The following is a 21,690-nucleotide window of genomic DNA, read 5'->3' as shown; positions in this document are numbered from 1 at the left end:
TTCCAATGGTGGCAGTTTTGCCATCTATAAAATGACTACCTAATGCATAGGATGGATAGGATTAAATATATTGCTACATTTAAAAGCACTTAACACAGTTTCTGGTACATAGCAAACAATAAATGTCAGTGGTATTAGCACAGTAGTTTTTATTTCTTTATCGTGTTTAATACTTTTTGAGAAAACAATTGTCTTAATTTCTTCAGTTCACGTACCTTGTGGTCTGTTTCCAGCCTTTGAACAGGCACTTGAATTTCACAAAAGTAGAACTATTCCTGCTAACTGGAAGACTGAATTGAAAGAAGATAGCTCTAGCAGTGAAGCAGAGGAAGAAGAGGAGGAGGAAGATGATGAAAAAGAAAAGGAGGATAATAGCAGTGAAGAAGAGGTGAGTGAAAACAGTTGATACCTTTTAAAATTATAAATAATAGTTGGGTTTCCCTTGTGGGTTAGGATTTGGCATTAAGTCATTACTCATATAAGTATTTTTAGTATGAGAAATATTTCATAATCTTGTATTTGAGATCCTCATAATCAGATAGTTTACATGGTTACTTTAGATGTGTGATCTTGTGAAATTGAAAATATTAAGTCTGATTTTCCTAATAACCTCAAAAACATGTCTTAGTCTTCCTATGCTTTTTTTTATGAGGTGATTAAGAAAGTATCCACCAGGCTGGGCGTGGTGGCTCAGGCCTGTAATCCCAGCACTTTGGGAGGCCGAGGCAGGCGGATCACGAGGTCAGGAGATCGAGACCATCCCGGCTAACACGGTGAAAGCCCGTCTTTACTAAAAATACAAAAAATTAGCTGGGGGTGGTGGTGGGCGCCTGTAGTCCCAGCTACTCGGGAGGCTGAGGCAGGAGAATGGCATGAAACCGGGAGATGGAGCTTGCAGTGAGCCAAGATCGCGCCACTGCACTCCAGCCTGGGCGACAGAGCGAGACTCCGTCTCAAAAAAAAAAAACAAAACAAAAAAAAAAAAAAAACTTTCCATCTAGGCCAGGCACGGTGACTCACGACCATAATCGTAGCACTTTGGGAGGGCAAGGCAGGTGGCTTACTTGAACTCAGGAGTTCGAGACCAGACTGGGCAACATGGTGAAACCCCATCTCAACAAAAATAAAAATAAAAATAATTAGCAGGGCATGTCAGTGCACTCCTGTAGCCCCAGCTACTGAGGAGGCTGTGTTAGGAGGACGGCCTGAGCCCTGGAGGTGGAGGTTGCAATGAGCCGTGAATTTACCACTGCCCTACATCCTGGGTGACAGAGTGAGACCCTGTCTTATTAAAAAAAAAAGATCCTACCTACCTAATTCTTTAAAATGCTTTTCATTACCATGTTGACAGCTGTCACCTCATGAAATGCTTACATCTCCATATTTTATTGATTTACCCAGAAAAGTATAAAATACATCTTTCATTTAATATTTAAAAGAAAAATCAGGCCGGGTGCTGTGGCTCATGCTGGGATGACTAATCCTAGCACTCTGTGAGGCCGAGGCGGGCAGATCATGAGATCAGGAGTTCGAGGCCAGCTTGGCCAACATGGTGAAACCCCGTCTCTTACTAAAAATACAAAATAATTAGCCAGGTGTGGTGGTGGACACCTGTAATCCCAGCTACTTGGGAGGCTGAGGCAGTAGAATTGCTTGAACCCGGGAGGCGGAGCTTGCAGTGAGCTGAGATTGCGCCATTGCTCTCCAGCCCGGGTGACAGTAGGAGACCCCGTCTCAAAAAAAAAAAAAAGAAAAGTAAAGGTCAATATCTCTTTGATTCAGAGAATCTTGAATCATTTTATCTAAGACAAATGGGTAGATAGTTCTGATTAGATCATAAATAAGACATCTGGTTGTATATGGCTGAAAGAGCTCAAATTTTGGATTTTATTTTACCTGGAGCTTTAGGTCTGGCAGTGACAAGGTACTCTTTAATGGTTTGCTGAACAGCCTCGTAAAAGTTAATGAGTGGTGCAGATAGTGAAGGCTACTATATTTGACTATGAAATGAAATGTATTTAATGTGTTTAGTAAATTAATTGGTCAGTATGTAATATTTTAGGTAAGTTATGAAATTCTGCCTTTTAACTGTAGTAAAGTATTAATGAAATGAGATTGTTTTGGAGGTTATATTTTAGGGTGTAGTGATCTGTAATGACAGTGTGTAATGTAGAAATTTCCCTGCTTCAGTCTTCTCCCTGACTGCTTTCTATTTAAATTGCTAAAATGAGCAATCATTCCCTTGCTGCTAAAAACCTCCTAAGTAGCTTTTTGTCACTGTAAAAGTTAAGCTTTCATATAGAATCTCCTTTATAGTCCAATTCCTGCCTCAATTTTTTCTCATCATTTCCCTTTCTGTGTCCTCCCCCTTGAACTTTATGCTATAGCAATGTCAAATTACATATGTTGCTGCTACTCACGTTTGCATATGCTAGTACCTCTGTAGGCACCACCTTTTCCTCCCCTCCTTCCTTAGTCAGCATGGTACATTCCTGTTCAGTTTTCAGAACCCTACTTAGGTGCCATCTCTCTAAAGAGAAACCTGTGAACCATCACCTCTCTCACCTCAGGAAAGCACCAGTTCATTTGCTAGTCTAAACTACTACTGCTCCTGGCAGGCACGGTGGGTCATGCCTGTAATCCCAGCACTTTGGGAGGCTGACGCGAGCAGATCACCTGAGGTCTGGAGTTTGAGACCAGTCTGGCCAACATGGTGAAACCCCGTCTGTACTGAAAATACAAAAATTAGCTGGGTGTGGTTGGGCGCGGTGGCTCACGCCTGTAATCCCAGCACTTTGGGAGGCCAAGGCAGGCAGATCACCTGAAGTCAGGAGATCGAGACCATCCTGGCTAACACGGTGAAACCCTGTCTCTACTAAAAACACCAAAAAATTAGCCGGGCATGGTGGTGGACGCCTGTAGTCCCAGCTACTCAGGAGGCTGAGGCAGGAGAATGGTGTCAACCCGGGAGGCGGAGCTTGCAGTGAGCCGAGATCACGCCACTGCACTCCAGCCTGGGTGACAGAGCCAGACTCCGTCTAAAAAAAAAAAAAATCAGCTGGGCGTGGTGGCAGGTGCCTGTTATCCCAGCTACTAGGGAGGCTGAAGCAGCAGGATTGCTTGAACCCAGGAAGGGGAGGTTGCAGTGAGCCGAGATGACACCACTGCACTCCAGCCTGGGTGACAGAGCAAGATTCTGTCTCAAAAACAAAACAAAACAAAAAAAGAACTACTACTGCTCCTTATACATATTTTTATCATTTATATTTATTGTCTATTTTTTCTTCCCCATGAATTTGTAAGTTCCTTAAAGTTAGGAATGCTGTCTTACTCGTATTCATACTTAAAGTGTCTGTCATAGTGTGTAAAATAGACGATAAATAGCTACCAAACCTTTTGGTGCTTAGTGTTTTCACAAGTGTTTTTGTAAAAGCGAATCTGTAGTGTAGTGTAAACATTTTCTTGAGTTAAAAGCTTACCTTAAATGTTTTTGGAATAGGAATAAATTGGGCTGTTTATTAAAGTTAAATATTGTACCATGGGAACATTTAAGATAACATCTAGAAAATAGATGTCCTTAGATTTGTATTTGATCACCTTACCAAAACCTGAATGTATGGAGTGTGTTTAAATTGAGAAATACAGATTCATCATTAGCAAATTAATGGTTGTCATTTATTTTTCTCTGCCCAATTAGAAAACCTAATAGTTTATCAACATGGGCTTTAAAAAAGAAATTACCTTTCTTTGTTGTACTAGCTTTTAAATTAAAAAGACAATCTCGCTAAAGCAGTGGCATTAGGCACATGATTTTCCAAATTGAAAAATACTATGTTTTTATTTATTTAGATTACCAGTTGAATATCCTAACTTTTACTGTTACAAATCTGTATATTTAAGCCAGAATAACTGTAAAGCCTAGCTGTATATTTGGAATCATTTTCTCTGCAGTTACTCCTAATCATGTTCTGTAACGGTAGGCTCCATAGCCTATTTTTTCTTTTATTTGATTCAGCACCTGGCATAGTGCCTACACTTACAGGTGCTCAGGTGTTTGTTGAATGGATGAAAGTCATTGAATTGGTGAGTTCCTCAATCTTAACCTACTACTCTGCTCCTTGCAGATTGCTTCAGGACCAGCTCCCTGCTGCCACAGCCCTTGGCCACAGCAGCAAGAAGCTAGTCCTTCCCTTGTAATTGATAAATTGGGGAACTATTTTATTACTTGAAGATTTCCCTAAGTCTGAATCTTCAGGTATTGTAGATCAAATTTGTTCCCCACTTTACTGATTATGTAAGCTTGAAGTATATACAGTGGGGCTGCATAAAATGAAGGATACTTGCAGTCAGCTAATGGGACCCATACTTTTATAGTACCTTGAGGAGCAATAATAGAATTAGTTTTGATGTTTAACTCTGACCCAGTTTCACATAAGTTGAGAGTAGGTATTCTTGAACCTGTGATTCTGATTTGAAAAATAGCTCTCTCATATGGTAAAAAAACAAAACAAAAAAAAACCACGAACAATCTTGCTAGTCCCTTTTCTCATATGGGAATTTTTACTGTGGGGATTCTAACTATTGGGATACTTTTTAAGGCATATTCCTCTATAAAACATAAAATGTCTAGACTTACCTGGTTTTGAACAGCTTAGTGTTAAAAGAGTAACTTTGATTAGGTAAAAAGCCTTTGAAGTATTTTAATGAACACTAGTCTTTGCTGTTGGTAAGAAATCTGCTTGTTTTATTAAAATGCTTAATTGAAGAAAATAATATTCTTCTGTGATTAAAATTAGGAAGAAATAGAACCATTTCCAGAAGAAAGGGAGAACTTTCTTCAGCAATTGTACAAATTTATGGAAGATAGAGGTGAGTATTTTTTATTTATCATTAACGTGGTAAGTTTTGGACAGATAATTAGTATCTTAAAAATAAGAATAGAATTTTGTTTACTGAACTTTATGTCATCAGTAATTATGGCTGTCTTTTTGCCTCTGATATCACCAGCACCTAGCATAGCGCCTGTCACCTAACAAGTAGAATGAGGAATTTGATAGCATTTTGACAGATATTGTGGCTATGGACACATAAATGCACTTATTACCCTGTCCTGCCAATCCCTTTACCTATCCATGGGTCCCTAAAGAACAGTAGCATAATGGGAATTAAGCCAGAAATAGAGAAAGAAGTGTGACAAAGTCTCAAAGTGAGCCTTGGCTTATTTAATCTGCCAGAAGCTGCTAAGGCCACGGAAGGATTGAAGGAAGAAGAATAACTTAGGGTAATGAACTAATCCTTCCGTAACCTCAACACTGTTACTCTCTAGCTTATCTTCTTGGTCAGAGTCTACTTTCTTCTTTTCTGGGAAGATGCTTGTAAGGGAGTAAGGAGAGGCTTTCTAGCTGGAAGGGAAGGGCAAAATGAATGATTAGTGTTTGGAAACACCACAATACTCTGGGAATTGAACGTTTTCTAAATCCCTGATTGTAATGCTGATGAGTAGAAACTGACTCTGTCATGGTTAGTTTTCATAAACGATAACAACGCCTAACACAATATATTTTCTTTTTCAATATAAAATGTCTTTGATTTTTGTATTATTTCTTTACATGAATGGAGGGTTGGCCTAAGAAGTATGCTGTTTCATAGGCTCTTGTATAAGATAAATGAAAAAGCAAAGAAAATGAATAAAATCTAATACTAGAGAAGAGTGAAAAAATATGATTAAGCCAGTCATATATTTTGTAGAAATGGCCATATGAGGCATTGTACCCCTACCCTGTTACCTCCTCTACCACTTTCTCATGGTTTGTTTGATTTAGCATCCTTGCCTTGCGTTTTCTTGTGTTAGAATGAAAAAAAAAAATGTAGCTTTACTATAGAATCATTATTTAGAGTAGTAGTAAATTGGTAAAATACAAAGAAAATGCCATAAAAGCAACTCTTATTGGGAAGCAGTTATCTAGTATTTCTTCCCTCAGCAGAGGGAAGAAAGTAGAATGAAAATAAAAGGTTTCAAAAATCTGGTTATGGTTTTTAAAATTTAAAAAATTTTAAAGTGGTCATGGGCTTATGTGTAGATACCATGTCTTTGATTAACAAGATAATTTCTCATATATATATACATATATATGTATATATACACACACACATATATACACGTGTATATATATAAAATACTATAAATACTCGTATTATTTGAATCTTTTGAAATTTTAAATTAAAAATGTAGTGTGGATCTAATATAGTTTGTGTTTTCTGTAACAGGTACACCTATTAACAAACGACCTGTACTTGGATATCGAAATTTGAATCTCTTTAAGTTATTCAGACTTGTACACAAACTTGGAGGATTTGATAATGTGAGTGTTGTAGTCAAACTGAAACATCTTTTTCATGTAACATGTTTTCTCAGGTATCTGTCATCTCTGAAATTGTTTTTCTAAACAACAAAACAAAGTTTTTCAGTAAAAACCTAAGAAGAAGATAAAGTGGAAAGTACAGCTAGCCTCCTCAGACAAAATTTAAATTTTAAAGATTTTTTAGGCCAGGCATGGTGGCTCATGGCTGCAACCCCAACACTTTGGGAGGCTGAGGTGGGTAGATCACTTTAGGCCAGGAGTTCGAGAACAGCCTGGCCAACATAGCAAAACCCCATCTCTACAAAGAATACAAAAATCAGCCAGACGTGGTGACGCACGCTTGTAATCCCAGCTACATGGCAGGCTGAGACACGAGAATCGCTTGAACCCAGGAGACAGATTACAGTGAACCAAGATTGCACCGCTGGACTGCATTCCAGCCTGCGTGACAGAATAAGACTCTGTCTCAAAAAAAAAAAAAAAAAAAAATTTTTTTTTCATATCAGCTTTCTGATTACTGTTAAATTGGTCAAACTTTCATAAACCTCCTTTTTTTATCTGAGTCACAGCACAGCCATATTGGTGGAAATCCTTCCTGTGTCTCTTTTTCATTAGACAGTATGCTCCTTAACAGCAGGGATCTGTCTTAATATTCTTTATATTCTTAATCCCTTTAAGAATACAAAGGGATTAAAGCAGGAAATGTTTGTTGAACTGATCTGAAGAAATTATTTTAAGGTTGACGTGATGTACAATACTTATCCAATTGAGAATATTCTATGGAATAAAATACTTTACAAATTTCTGCAGAACTGCTTTCATTTATTAGCCTCTATATTTTATGCGAAATAATAAATCCTTTAAAAATGTTTGTCTCCTTTTCTTTGTTAAAAATTTTGATTTAAGAGCCTGAATATTTTTCCATTTTCCATAACTGGGTTTATTTAAAAGTCAAATGGGGCCAGTTATGGTGACTCATGCCTGTAATCTCAGCACTTTGGGAAGCTAAGGCCAGGGGATTGCTGGAGCCCAGGAATTTGAGACCCGCCTGGGCAACATGGTGAGACTCCATCTCTACAAAAAAAATTTTTTAATTAGCCAGGTGTGGTGGTGTGCATCTGTAGTCCCAGCTACTTGGGTTGCTGAGGCAGGAAGATCCCTTGAGCCCAGAAGTTCAGGGCTGCAGTGAGCTGTGTTTATGCCAGTGTTGCTGCACTTTAGCCTAGGCAATAGAATAAGATCCTGTCTCCAAAAAAAAAAAAAAAATAGTCAAATGGCCTAATATTTCAACATTTATAATTTTCTGATATTTGTTAGAGTACTAAAACCTTTATTTTTAAACCAAATTTAGAATTTATCAAGTTTTTAAAAATTCTTTTGAGACTAGGACAATAAATATAAAAATGTACTCATATATACTGTGTCTATCAAAATGTTATTAACACCTTTTAATTTGAGAGTTTTTGTTTCACTTTGTCCATTAGATTGAAAGTGGAGCTGTTTGGAAACAAGTCTACCAAGATCTTGGAATCCCTGTCTTAAATTCAGCTGCAGGATACAATGTTAAATGTGCTTATAAAAAGTAAGTTAGTATAATTGATATGATTATCTTCAGTATTTTTACCTAGAAAGCAGGATGAAATTTACCTTGTAACTGAGGTTAATTATTTCTTTAAAGAAATCAGAACATTTTACTAGAGTAGTCATTCTATGATAGTATTTTCTAAAGTGTATTCTATGAATACTAGATCTATGAGAAATTCTGTGAAGAAAGTTTTTGTGGCTAAGTACATTTGTCAAGTATTTCATAGAGGTTAAAAAGCTAATATTCTGAAGTCAAGTAAATCCACATTTGAATCCTAGTTCTGCCAATTACTAGCTGTTTATGCCCTAGGGCCAGTTATTTATTCTCCTAAGCCTCAGTTTCTTCATTTGTAAAATGGAATGCTTGGCCAGGCACGGTGGCTAATGCCTGTAACTCCAGCACTTTGGGAGGCCGAGGCGGGCAGATCACTTGAGGTCAGGAGTTCAAGACCAGCCTGGCCGGCATGGCGAAACCTTGTCTCCGCTAAAAATACAAAAATTACCTGAGCATAGTGGCTAACGCCTGTAGTCCCAGCTACTCAGGAGGCTGAGGCAGGAGAATTGCTTGAACCCAGGAGGCGGAGGTTATAGTGAGCTGAGATTGTGCCACTGCACTTCAGCCTGGGCAACAGAGTAAGACTGTCTCAAAAAAACAAAGAAAAACAAAAAAAGGATGCTGCTGCATGCCCCAGGATTACTGTAGTGACTAAATGAGATTTACTAAGGAGTCCAGCCTCACACATAAGAAATGTGCAAAAAATAGATGCTATTACTAATACTTTTAATAGCTGTTATTGTTATGACTCTGAGCACAGTGTTTTAAATGAATTTTTTGACAAAATTTTTTTTTTGCATTGAAAAGATTAGAAAGAACTAGAATAAATTAGAATGTTAATATGGCTCAATATCTGAGAGTTTAGACAAAAGAAATGAATACACATTAAAAATAACTCTATAGTTATATTTTGAAATGTTTTCACCAAATGTAATTTCTCTTCATGTTTCCAGATACTTATATGGTTTTGAGGAGTACTGTAGATCAGCCAACATTGAATTTCAGATGGCATTGCCAGAGAAAGTTGTTAACAAGCAATGTAAGGAGTGTGAAAATGTAAAAGAAATAAAAGTTAAGGAGGAAAATGAAACAGAGATCAAAGAAATAAAGATGGAGGAGGAGAGGAATATAATACCAAAAGAAGAAAAGCCTATTGAGGATGAAATTGAAAGAAAAGAAAATATTAAGCCCTCTCTGGTAAATCAGATATTGTTAATTGTCTTTTGCTTTCTTTGGTATATTTTCCATATCCTCTATAAAGTTCCAAAATCAATATATTGTATAATATTATTCTTTATTATTTATTTATTTTCTTCATTAAGTGCTACTTTTGTATAATTTTTATCATAATAACTTCAAAATAGCTGTTAGCTATTTTTTTCTAGAGCTTTAAGGTAGCAGGAGTTTCTTAAAAGTAATTTATAACTTTTAATATTAGAATTGGTTGATACCTCCTGTTGCTAAGAGATAAACCATGGATATAGGTTGAAAATTTTTACTTTTGTTGGTTTCTTTCCTCTGATCTTTTTCTAGGGAAGTAAAAAGAATTTATTAGAATCTATACCTACACATTCTGATCAGGAAAAAGAAGTTAACATTAAAAAACCAGAAGAAAATGAAAATCTGGACGACAAAGATGATGACACAACTAGGGTAGATGAATCCCTCAACATAAAGGTAGAAGCTGAGGAAGAAAAAGCAAAATCTGGGTAAGAAAATTGTTTTTGGTTACGATGCATTTCAGCTTGATGGATTCTTATCATTTGCTCTTTGTATGTGTTTATGTATGAATCTAAATTAATTGACAAAATATTAAATAATAGAGTGATTGGCATTTATTAATTAAATAGCATTCACTTCTTTCAGAGACCGTACTGATAGAAATTTGTAGAGAAAGATCATACTTTGATCCACCCTTCTTGCTCTCATCATGGAAATTGATAAAATTTTTAGCTAGAGCAAAGTACTTTTTAGGTCTGCTGAATTACTTGATAATATAAACTTGGGGCTATGTCCATGTTTTATAGACTGTATGTTGGCTATAGATTCTGAGAGTTGTATTTATTTCTTAAGCAAAAGCAAGAGTGGAAAAATACTAAAGTTTTAAAAGACCAAAAATTGTATGTTCTGTTTTATGTGATAGTAGCATTTGTTTGTTTTAGTCACTTGGAATGATGAATTATTTGACAATGTAATTTATGCACTGCTAGTGGACCCCTGGATTTTATAGATAATCTTTGGCATTGAATCTTTTTTCTGAGGCTTAAAAAACATAAACATATCTGTTAGTGTCTCATTTAAATAAGTACAACGAATTAAAAAAAAAAATCATTTAGCAGGCCAGGTGCGGTGGTTCACGCCTGTAATCCCAGCACTTTGGGAGACCGGGGCGGGCAGATCACTTGATGTCGGGATTTCAAGACCAGCCTGGCCAACATACCGAAACCCTGTCTCTTCTAAAAATACAAAGAAGTCAGGCGTGGTGACATGTGCCCGTAATCCCAGCTACTCAGGAGGGTGAGGCAGGAGAATCTCTTGAACCCGGGAGGCAGAGGTTGCAGTGAGCTGAGATCGTACTACTGTAGGCCAGCTTGGGGGATGGAGTGAGACTGTCTCAAAAAAAAAAAAAAAAAAATCATTTAGCGTACTGACATTTGGCCACAGTATGCAGACGAACAGGGAAGGGGAAAATAAAAAATGGGGCTTATATGAATATAGTAAAAAGTGTTTATTATACTTTGTTGTATTTTTGTGTATAAAAATATATATTTGAAGTATGCCTTACTGCTGTTGGAGACTATTTCAAGTATTAAGAAACAGTAAAGATTTCAGCTTTTTGCCTAAAATCTTTTGATTGATCAGAGTTCTGAAATTTTGATGGCACCATACGGACAAACATGGAAGAAAAACATCCTGGGTTTAGAAGAATGTAGTAAAAGTGTTTGTTGATTATACTTTGTTATATTTCTTTGTGTAGAAGTGTATGTTTAAAGTACTGCTAAAGGAGATAATTTTGATAAGAATCTTAATAAAGATTCAGCTTTTTACCAAAAAATCTGATTTTTAAATCTGCAGATGTTTCTGGAACATCTGCTGTTTGCAAGGCACTGTGATAAATCTGTATTTTTTTCTTTGCTAATTTTTTAAGTTGGTGCTTCTGCTTATTTTATAGAATAAACTGTATTTTGTAGGTTTTTAATAACCCCTTTAACTCTATAATTATATGGATTTTTATGTGCTACAGATATTTATTAGTATATGCGTACCTCAAACTAAAATTTTCCTGATGTGACTGCCCTAGTTTGGTAGATATTTTTTAGAAGCATTGCAGTTGGGACTGTTTATATAGTACTCCCTGCTTTTCCACAGTTTCAGTTACCTGTGGTCAACTGTGGTCTGAAAACAGGTGAGTACAGTGCAATAAAATATTTTGAGAGAGTGAGACAAGACCATATTCACATAACTGTTATTATAGCATATTATAATTGCTTTATGTTCTTAGTCATTGCTTATCTCATGCTGTGCCTTATTAATAAATTAAACTTTATCAGAGGTATGTATGTATAGGAAAAAACACAGTATATATAAGGTTTGGTACTATCCACGGTTTCAGGCATCCCTGGGGATCTTGGAATGTATCCCTTGCAGATAAGAGGGGCTTACTGTAATTGATTTTTGAGTTTTATTAGATAATTGCTGTGGAAAATTTTACAGTGATAATTAATATATAGGTATTTTTCTGGCATATAAACTTTCTCTAAGTAATAGGCTAATACCAAGAATGTTCAGTGTCCTTCTTCCATTGTCCAGATGTGGGAGATTGAAGAAGTTGATATATGTAAAATGTCTAGTTCAGTGCCTTGGCCATAGTACGTACTTAATACACTATCTTTTTTAAAATTTTTGTTTCATTGTAAAGAGTGTAACATCAAGTAGGGAAGATTTGATATTTCTTTGTGAATTCAGATGAAAATCCTTGCTGATACATTTCGTTTCCCAAGATATTCTTCTCTAAAATATGACTAGCTTAAATGCGTATGTGTGTGTATGTATGTAATGTATGTATGTATGTATGTGAGTGTATGTATGTATATGAGTGCATGTATGTAGTGTATGCATCAACTTAATTTTTTTTAACCTGTATGTTGGTTGCATTTTATACTTTCAGAGGCTCTCTTTCTTGGCATTCTGTGTTCCATCTGGTTTAGCACATTAGTCTTGAATTTGCCACTGAAGTCTTAGAGAGTAGAATAGTTGTCTTTGGTTGATTGCCAGTAATTATGTTGTTTTTTTCTTTATACTTCAGTGTATTATTAAAGTGAATTTCATTTGGTTTGTGTCTGAGGGTGATATTAAATGTATATTTTTAATTTTTGATTGCTTGATTTCATTAATAAAAGAGTGTTGGGTTTTTGTTGTAGATTGAATGAAAATTTGCCTGGGCTACTTAAAGTATGATTGTGCTTGCTGTTGGCATTTAGAATTGTTTGTATTCATCAACTCAGTGTATTCTATGATGTAAGATACAGCTTGGAGTTTGTCGTCATTTCAAAAAATTTAGAATTTTGATTCTATATCTCATTTTTATATGATGCTTCTGAGGTGCATGATAAATCTCTTTTATTGTGGCCACAATAAAATATGCTTCTTTTCCCCACTATGCAAAGATAGAGTCTTATGACTTAGGCAAGTATTCTTTCAAAAAAAATTGTTTTAATTTACTATATAAAATAAAATTCCTCATAATAATTTATCATTGATAATCCCATTTCTGTTAATTTTTTTTGATATTTTAGCCTTAATAAAATTACTTTTTCATAATAGAAATATTAAAGTATTTTCAATAACATTGTTAATATTTTAATCTCAGGCTGGGTGCGGTGGCTCATGCCTGTAATCCCTGCACTTTGGGAGGCCCAGGCAGGCGGATCACCTGAGGTCAGGAGTTCGAGACCAGCCTGGCCAACATGGTGAAACCCCATCTCTACTAAAAATACAAAAAATCAGCTGAGCGTAGTGGCATGTAGTCCCAGCTACTTGGGAAGCTGAAGCAGGAGAATTGGTTGAACCTGGGAGATGGAGGTTGCAGTGAGCTGAGATCATGCCACTGTACTCCAGCCTGGGCAACAGAGCGAGACTCTGTCTCAAAAAAAAAAGTATATATATATATACACGTGTATATATATATGTGTGTGTGTGTGTGTGTGTATACATATATATGTATATCTCAGATTATAGCTGGTTTCATGAAGGTTTTAGTTTTTTAAATACTTATATATTTGACTGTAACTGAGTCTTTAAAATAGGAATACATCTTGAGAATTTTTGAGGAATTTGTGTTATAGTTCAGACAAAATTGATATATTTGATACTTTCGTGAACACGGACTTACTTCCACCGGTCCATTAAACATCCTCCCGACACTCCTGCCCCACTATACAAAAGGAAAAGGAGAATAAAAAAGCATTATAGTGCTGCTTATATCACTATTTATATATTAATTTTGTTGCCTGTATAATTACATAATTAGGAATGATAAAGTATATTATCCCTAAAAAGGTTGCATATAGGAATATAAAGCTGAAATTTTCAGTGGAGGAAGTTTTTTTTTTAATATAAATATTATATTCATCAGGCGGGCACAGTGGCTAACACCTATAATCCCAGCACTTTGGAAGGCCAAGGTATGAAGATTGCTTGAGCCCAGGAGTTCAAGACCAGCCTAAACAACATAGTGAGACCCCTGTCTCTACAAAAATAAAAAATAAAAAATTATCTGGGTGTGGTGGTGTGTGCCTGTAGTCCCAGCTACTTGGGATGCTGAGGTGGGAGGATCATTTGAGCACAGGAAGTCAAGACCACAGTGAGCAGTGATCAGGCCACTTCACTCCAACCTGGATGACACAGTGAGACCATGTCTCCAAGGGGGGGGGAAAAAATATATATATATATATATACACACACACACACATATATATGTGTGTGCATGGGGTAATATATGTATATATATAATCATTACTCTTAATATATAATATAGCATATATTTTAATATATCATATGTATTTTACATATTATTAATTTTTAAAGCTTAAATACTAAACTATCTGGTTGTTCTGCCTTATGATGTTTAGTCATTTGTGAGCCCTAAAGTGATGGAGTCTTTAAGTACAGACATACAGGACAGCAAATAAAACCAGACTAAATGTAGCCTTGGATTTCATATTGAAATTTTTAAAAAAATAAATCTAGTGTTTGGAAAGATTTATGATTGAAGATTTTCTCCAGCTTGTTGAATACAGATTGGTGGTCAATATAAAAAGGATATGAATGCTCAGTTTTAGAAAGTACATGGTACTAAGAAGATAAAAATGGATGTAAGGCCAGGTGTGGTGGCTCACGGCTGTAATCCCAGCACTTTGGGAGGCCAAGGTGGGTGGATCACCTGAGGTCAGGAGTTTGAGACCAGCCTGACCAACATGGTGAAACCCTGTCATTACTAAAAATACAAAAAAATTAGCTGGGTGTGGTGGTGGGTGCCTGTAATCCCAGCTACTTGGGAGGCTGAGGCAGGAGAATCGCTTGAACCTGGGAGGCGGAGGTTGCAGTGAGCCGAGATTGCGCCATTGCACTCCAGCCTGGGCGACAGGAGTGAAAATCTTATCAAAAAAAAAAAAAGGATGTAATACTCTTTCTAGAATAGTTTGACTTTTAGTTTCATATACTTGTAATTGGCCTCTCATCTGTCTATTTCTTTGGAACATCAAAGTTGAGAAGATTTGTAGAAGATGTTAATAAATCTGTGGTAATGAGAGTAGAAATTGTGTTGAAGTTTAAAGGAAAGAACAAACCTGATAAGATATTGGTAGTACATTATTAGAATATTTCTGTTTAAATTAAAATAGTATTTCAGTTATTATAACATTTGAAAATTCGGTTGGAGAATGTTTTAAAGTTATTAAGACTGCCATCTTCTAGTAAAAATTATTGTTTCAAACTTCCTGAGGCCTCCAGCTTGAGTGACAGAGCAAGACTCTGTCTTTAAAAAAATGAAACAAACATCTTGAGGCTGGAAATATTTGAATGAAAAATAATTTTTAGTTGTAAAATGGCAATGAAGTATAATGAATTTTTTTGTCAATTGAGATGTAAAACACTTTTATTAATAAAACATGAAAAAATTATTAGAGTTGACCATACTTGCTTCTTGCTGTTCGGCACAAATTCTGTTCTTCTGACTTTTGGAAATTTTCTTTTACTGCACTTATTTTTGAATCTTCATTTTCTCTAAATGTGTCTTTCTGTAACCTTGGTTGTCTTACAGTTTTAGTTTTTAATAGTAAAATGAAACTGAGAATTTCATACACGTGGAACCTGCTTTTCCTGGAACAATCACAGCCACAACTTTTATCAATATATGTGGTTTGGAACTGAAAAACTTATGAAGTGTCTTTTATTAACTCTGCAATTTTTTAAACCTTTCAAGAGATGAAACGAATAAAGAAGAAGATGAAGATGATGAAGAAGCAGAAGAGGAGGAGGAGGAAGAAGAAGAAGAGGATGAAGATGATGATGACAACAATGAGGAAGAGGAGTTTGAATGCTATCCACCAGGCATGAAAGTCCAAGTGCGGTATGGACGAGGGAAAAATCAAAAAATGTATGAAGCTAGTATTAAAGATTCTGATGTCGAAGGTGGAGAGGTCCTTTACTTGGTGCATTACTGCGGATGGAATGTGAGGTAACTTGAGTTTTAGCTAGTGATTATTACCTAAAAACAATTATAAAATACTTTTCTATTTAAAAACTTAAGTAATGGATTACAGATTTATTAGTATTCTAATTGAGGTCATAGTACCTTATAAAAAATACATAGTTTTTAGCATGTAAATACCTCACTTAGTGACTTAACAATTAATGTTTTCAGTACTTAGAAGATATCCCTAATGTCTAGAAAACCGAGGTCTACACACTTGATTTTTATGTACTACATGTAGATCAGTAGACAAAACATTGTTGAAATGACCAGAACTTCTGGACATCTACAAACCAATTATCAGGCTGCTTGCTGTCTTGCATTTTAAACTACATTGCCACAGTAACCTCTTTTTTGTATTCTGAAGTCATTTCTTTCCTTCTGTAGTCAGGGATTTAAAATCCTAGGAAACATTAGCTATTTTAAGAAAGCCTTATCTCCTTATTAACAGCTATTGCATTACAGCCTTATTCAGAAGTCTCAGAAATTTATTAGTATCTTTGAAAAAATCTGGTTGAACATGTAAGCAGACCTGCTTCACTAAAATAGAATGCACTTTTTGACTGCTCCTAACCTAGGGAACTGAAAGGCAAGAGTGAAATTTGGTTTTAAGTCGTGTTCAATGACTTAAGCATTTTTCTTAGATAAATTTTCTTTGGCTTTCCAAAGAAATTTTGTATTTTGGTTTTATCCAAAATTGGCAAGCCAGTTTTGGGATCTATTCATTCAGTTATCTTTTAAGAATCATTTATTTTAGAATATTTGATACTATATTTGAAATGTAGCCTATAAGACAGTTAGATACCTGGAAAGATTAACCATAGAAGTTTAAGTTGTGGTTTCATGGTGTACCTAGTGTCTTCAAGGAGGAATACAGTTCTCATGCTTTATACTTAAATTATATCTGTGGTTTGGGAAGTTAATAGGAAGGCATCATCTCAAATTCTGTGTTTGAGTGTTGGAAATGAAATTTTGATTCTCTTTAATCACTTCCCACAATGCCCTTTCTCTAAAGAAAATCACTTCTGAGAGTTTTGAGGCTGTCCTTACTAACTTTTCATTCTACTTTCACATACATATAAATGTACTCATAGAAAATATATAGTATTCTTACATGCATGTGTTTTAAATAAATTATACTATACAAAATTCTGTTTCTTAAATTTTTTGTTGTCCTGTTGTATAATAGGAAGCTCATGATCTAATCTGATTACCTTTCTTATTTTGAGAAAAGTACCAGTCCAATCCATTCTGATGCTTGGAAGAAAATAGCAAATAGCAAATAGCAACTTAAGTCATGAGGAAATGTTCAGAAGTTTTGTTTTGGGCTCATTCTTTATTATGTCTAATCAGGATACAGTTTTAGATTTTAAGAATACCTATCGTCAGAGCTTAGATGTGATAGTTATCCAGAAACATAAGCTTTTCCAGATACCACTTTAACACACTGCACAATTTATCCTTTCACCTGTTGGTTCTTTTTTTGTTTTTTGTTTTTGTTTTTGTTTTTGTCTTTTTTTGGAGACAGAGTCTAGCTCTGTTGCCCAGGCTGGAGTGTAGTGGCACGATCTCTACTCACTGCAACTTCCACCTCCCAGGCTTAAGCGGTTCTTGTGCTGCAGCCTCCTGAGTAGCTAGGATTATAGGCGCCCACCATTGTGCCTGGCTAATTTTCGTATTTTTAGTAGAGATGGGGTTTTGCCATGTTTGTCTTGAACTCCTGACCTCAGGTGATCCGCCTTGGCCTCCCAAAGTGCTGGGATTACAGGTGTCAGCTGTTGGTTCTTATGCTGCCTTTCTGGTATGTGATTTTCCTCACCTGAAGGCCTGGCTATTAATGAATATATTCCAAAGAAGGTACTTGAGATCTCAGATATAGCTACCAAAAGAATATTTTGCCCAATTTTTCACTTCTAGTCATTTTGATCTTACTAAATTATCTTACTGAATATAAATGTAGAGGGAGTTCTACTTCTGCCTAGGATATAAATGTAAATGTAGAATATGTTAGTTTAAAATTAGGAAGAAAAAAGCTGGGTGTGGTGTTGCATGCCTGTAGTCCCAGCTACTGAGGTGGGAGGATCACTTGAACCCAGGAATTCGAGGCTGCAGTGAACTATGATCATGCCACTGTACTCCAGCCTGAGTGCCAGAATGAGACCTCATCTCTTAAATTAAGAAATACTTGGATTAGCAAAAACGAATAATTACTGCATAATGCCCATGAGATAGAGTCACAACACCTTTTGCCTCTCTTTTTAGTTTTTCTGATTATTTTGCTAGTTTACATGTAGAGGCAGTTTTTCCTCTTGGCCTTTATGAAGTATTTGAAATTCTATGAAAAAGGGATAGAATTTAGGTGTTCTCCAACTTTCACTGTATATAATCAGGGCTCATTTCCTTCCTTTCCTCCTTTCTTCCTTCCCTCCTTCCCTCCTTCCTTCCACGGAGTTTCACTCTTAATGCCCAGCCTGGAGTGCAGTGGCTGGATCTTGGCTCACCGCAGCCTCCGCCTCCCGGGTTCAAGTGATTCTCCTGCCTCAGTCTCCTGAGTAGCTGAGATTACAGGCACGCACCACCACGCCCAGCTAATTTTTGTATTTTTAGTAGAGATGGGGTTTCTCCATGTTTGTTAGGCTGGTCTCAAACTCCCGACCTCAGGTGATCCACCTGCCTCAGCCTCCCAAAGTGCTGGGACTACAGGCATGAGCCACCGTGCCTGGCCAAGGCTTATTTTCTATTAATTGGCTCTTTAAACAAAAAAGGCTTAGTAGATATAAGAACTGAGTCATTCATGAAACTGTTTTACAATTAAGATATAGCTTTGTTTTGTTAAGAAAAGATTGACTAAAAGAAAGAGAATTCCAGGAGTATTTTGATTTTAGACGGTAGAAAGAATCTCTAGTAATTTAGTTTTTAAATAGCGGGAAGGAAAAGGAAAGAATTTAAATTGAGGCATTCAAGTTTTTAATAATATAGGAAGGAAAATGCGACCTAGTTCAACAAGACATGCTTGTGTTACTGTGAAGGTTGCCATCTATTTCTGAGAACTCAAGTGCTTGTATGCTATGAACTTTCAAAAGAAGAAAACTTAACATCTTGATGAAGACCTGTAGGATGGATCTCTATACACTCCAACATCATGGAGAAAACAAATGTACTTCAGTAGATTAAGCAGTTAATCTTCTTAGAGTTAACATAACTATTTTATTTCTCTCTGCAATAATCAGTCTGTCTTATTGATAAATAAGCAATAATTTTTATTTTTGCGGCTCCTCCAGTTCTGAAGCTAATTTAATAAGGACTGCAACAAATCCTCATCAGCTCTATGACAATTTTTCTTTTATTTTTAGGGTCTTCAGGTTGATCTCTAAATTTATACTTAACAGATGTGAAATTGGAAATGAAGATTTATGCGTGGAGGTTCATGCAAATAGTTTTATCTTCAGTGGTAGTCATTCATGACAAGCAGTTTGGGAGATTTGTGTGCACCTATTTCCATGGTTTTTTTAATCTGAAACATGTATTTCAGATAAAAAAAAAAAGAGAGAGAGAGAGACAGACAGGACCTTGTTCTGTCATCCAGGCTGGAGTGCAGTGGTGCAATCATGGCTCTCCAGCCTCGACTTCTTGGGCTCGAGTGATCCTCCCACCTCAGCCTTTGGAATAGGTGGGACTCTAGGTGTGCATCACCACACCTGGCTAATTTTTTATCTTTTGTAGAGATGGGGTCTCACTATGTTGCCCAAGCTGGTTTCAAACTCCTGGGCTCAAGCAGTCCTCCTGCCTTGGCTTCCAAAAGTGCTGGGATTATAGACATGAACCAATGCTCCTGGCCATGAAACATGTTTTTCCGGTAAAGAGATTTTCTCAAATAATGTAAGAGTGTCTGTCTTTTTGTTTAAAAATACTGTTTTTAGGCCAGGCACGGGTAGCTCATGCCCGTAATCCCAGCACTTTGGGAGGCCGAGGCGGACAGATCACCTGAGGTCAGGAGTTCGAAACCAGCCTGGCCAACATGGCGAAACCTCGTCTCTACTAAAAATACAAAAATTAGCCAGACATGGTGGCAGGTGCCTGTAATCCGATCTACTTGGGAGGCTGAGGCATGAGAATGACTTGATCCAGGGGTACAGAGGTTGCAGTGAACCAAGATCACGCCATTGCACTCCAGCCTGGGTGACAGAGCAAGACTCCATCTCAAAAAACAAACAAACAAACAAAAAAACAAAAAAATCCATTTTCTTGTTAATTTTTACATTTTTCTTTTTTTTCTAACTAAAATGCTGTTTGTTTGTTTGTTTTTGAGATGAGGTTTTGCTCTTGTTGTCTAGGCTGGAGTGCAGCGCCGTGATATCATCTCACTGCCACCTCCGCCTCCCATGTTCAAAAGATTCCCCTGTCTCAGCCTCCCAAGTAGCTGGGATTGTAGGCACATGCCACCATGCCCAGCAAATTTTTGTATTTTTAGTAGAGATGGGGTTTCACCGTGTTGACCAGACTGGTCTCAAACGCCTGACCTCAGGTGATCCGCCCACCTCTGCCTCCGTAAGTGGTGGGATTATAGGCGTGAGCCACTGCGCCCGACCTGTATAAATCTTTAATATAATTTTCGTGTATGTCCCTATTTCACAGCTGAAAATGTTGATTTTTGTTATACAAAGGTTAACATTTGGGCAAGTTTGTTTTCTACTGTTGTGATGAAAAAAAGTCATGTTTTAACATGTTCACACCACATTTACTGGAAAGGGCTTGAACTCTTTAACCACAGATAGTATAATACTTTTACAGAATTTTTCTGATGCAGTGACAGTATCTAAAACTATTGTCTAGCACTATATTACTTACTATGTCACCAAGCACTAGGCATGTTTGGAGTATGCTCATAAATTATTTTTTAAACTCTTCTAAAAATAACAATTTAGAAAAATGAGAAAAATACATAAAAGTAGAAAGATAAAATTATTGCTGGCCGGGCACGGTGGCTCACGCCTGTAATCCCAGCACTTTGGGAGGCCGAGGTGGGCGGATCACCTGAGGTTGGGAGTTCGAGACCAGTTCGAGACCAGCCTGACCAACATGAAGAAACCCCATCTCTACTAAAAAAACACAAAATTAGCCAGGCATGGAGGCACATGCCTATAATCCCAGCTACTAGGGAGGGTGAGGCAGGAGAATCGCTCGAACCTGGGAGACGGAGGTTGTGGTGAGCCGAGATTGTGCCATTGCACTCCAGCCTGGGCAACAAGAGTGAAACTCCATCTCAAAAAAAATAGAAAATAAATAAATAAATAAAATTACTAATATGATAGTGTGTTCTCTTTTAGTCTTTTAAAATGTCTCCCTACATTTAAAAAAAATTTAGTTCTGCTTAAGTGGTTTTTAATAGTAGGCTCTCTGTTATATTTAACTTTTCTTAGTGATGTTAATATTTTATAGAGAATCTTAGCATAATTATCTAATTGATCCCTTTCACTCTCAAGTTTCTAAGTCGTGTCGTAAATATGGGATTGATTTTTGAAAGTAAGGGTACACATTGAAATTAACATGCCGTAAACTAGTTGAGTGTGTTGGATTTCTTTGTTTGGTAACAACTGAGTGAAACTATCTAGACTAATTGGCATGGAATTTAAAATACATCAATATTTTGTAATAGTGTATCAATACTGATTGAATTTTCTCGCTCATTTCCAACTTGGCTTTCTGTAATCAAAGAGTTGCAAATTTAGTTAGAGAATAATTTTTTGTATGTTGAAGATCACCAGCTGCATTAATGGGAACCCAAAAGTAAAAGAGACACTGTAAAACTTCAGTTGTAAAACTCTTAAATAAGCCACAACAGTTCTAGTTCATGTTAACAGTTACAGAGAACTGAAAATAAGCTAAATTATGCTAAATATATTATTTGAAATTAAAAATGTGTTACATTTAAAAAA

The 21,690-nt window shown here is 36.4% G+C and overlaps 1 protein-coding gene across 9 annotated transcripts in view; it reads left to right on the top strand.

The window, feature by feature from the left end:
• ARID4B (AT-rich interaction domain 4B) overlaps positions 1 to 21,690 on the top strand; it is a 164,773-nt gene that overhangs the window by 97,798 nt on the left and 45,285 nt on the right. For 6 of the 9 annotated variants that reach the window (XR_010134397.1, XM_055372630.2, XM_063707935.1 and 3 more), the window contains exons 11-17: positions 234 to 388; positions 4,797 to 4,869; positions 6,268 to 6,362; positions 7,847 to 7,944; positions 8,955 to 9,198; positions 9,535 to 9,710; positions 15,485 to 15,739. Coding sequence is in view for 8 of the 9 variants with exons in the window: in XM_055372630.2 (XP_055228605.1) it covers positions 234 to 388; positions 4,797 to 4,869; positions 6,268 to 6,362; positions 7,847 to 7,944; positions 8,955 to 9,198; positions 9,535 to 9,710; positions 15,485 to 15,739 (1,096 nt within the window). In the remaining variant the exon portion in view is untranslated. The remainder of the gene's footprint in view (positions 1 to 233; positions 389 to 4,796; positions 4,870 to 6,267; positions 6,363 to 7,846; positions 7,945 to 8,954; positions 9,199 to 9,534; positions 9,711 to 15,484; positions 15,740 to 21,690) is intronic. The other 3 variants (XM_063707944.1, XM_055372635.2, XM_055372633.2) reach the window with 2 other exon arrangements.

This window comes from Gorilla gorilla, chromosome 1 (genome assembly GCF_029281585.2).
Source record: "Gorilla gorilla gorilla isolate KB3781 chromosome 1, NHGRI_mGorGor1-v2.1_pri, whole genome shotgun sequence".
NCBI classification, from domain to species: Eukaryota; Metazoa; Chordata; class Mammalia; order Primates; family Hominidae; genus Gorilla; species Gorilla gorilla.
The sequence above is the reverse complement of the archived record's forward strand: the minus strand, read 5'-3'. Positions and strand labels throughout refer to the sequence as shown.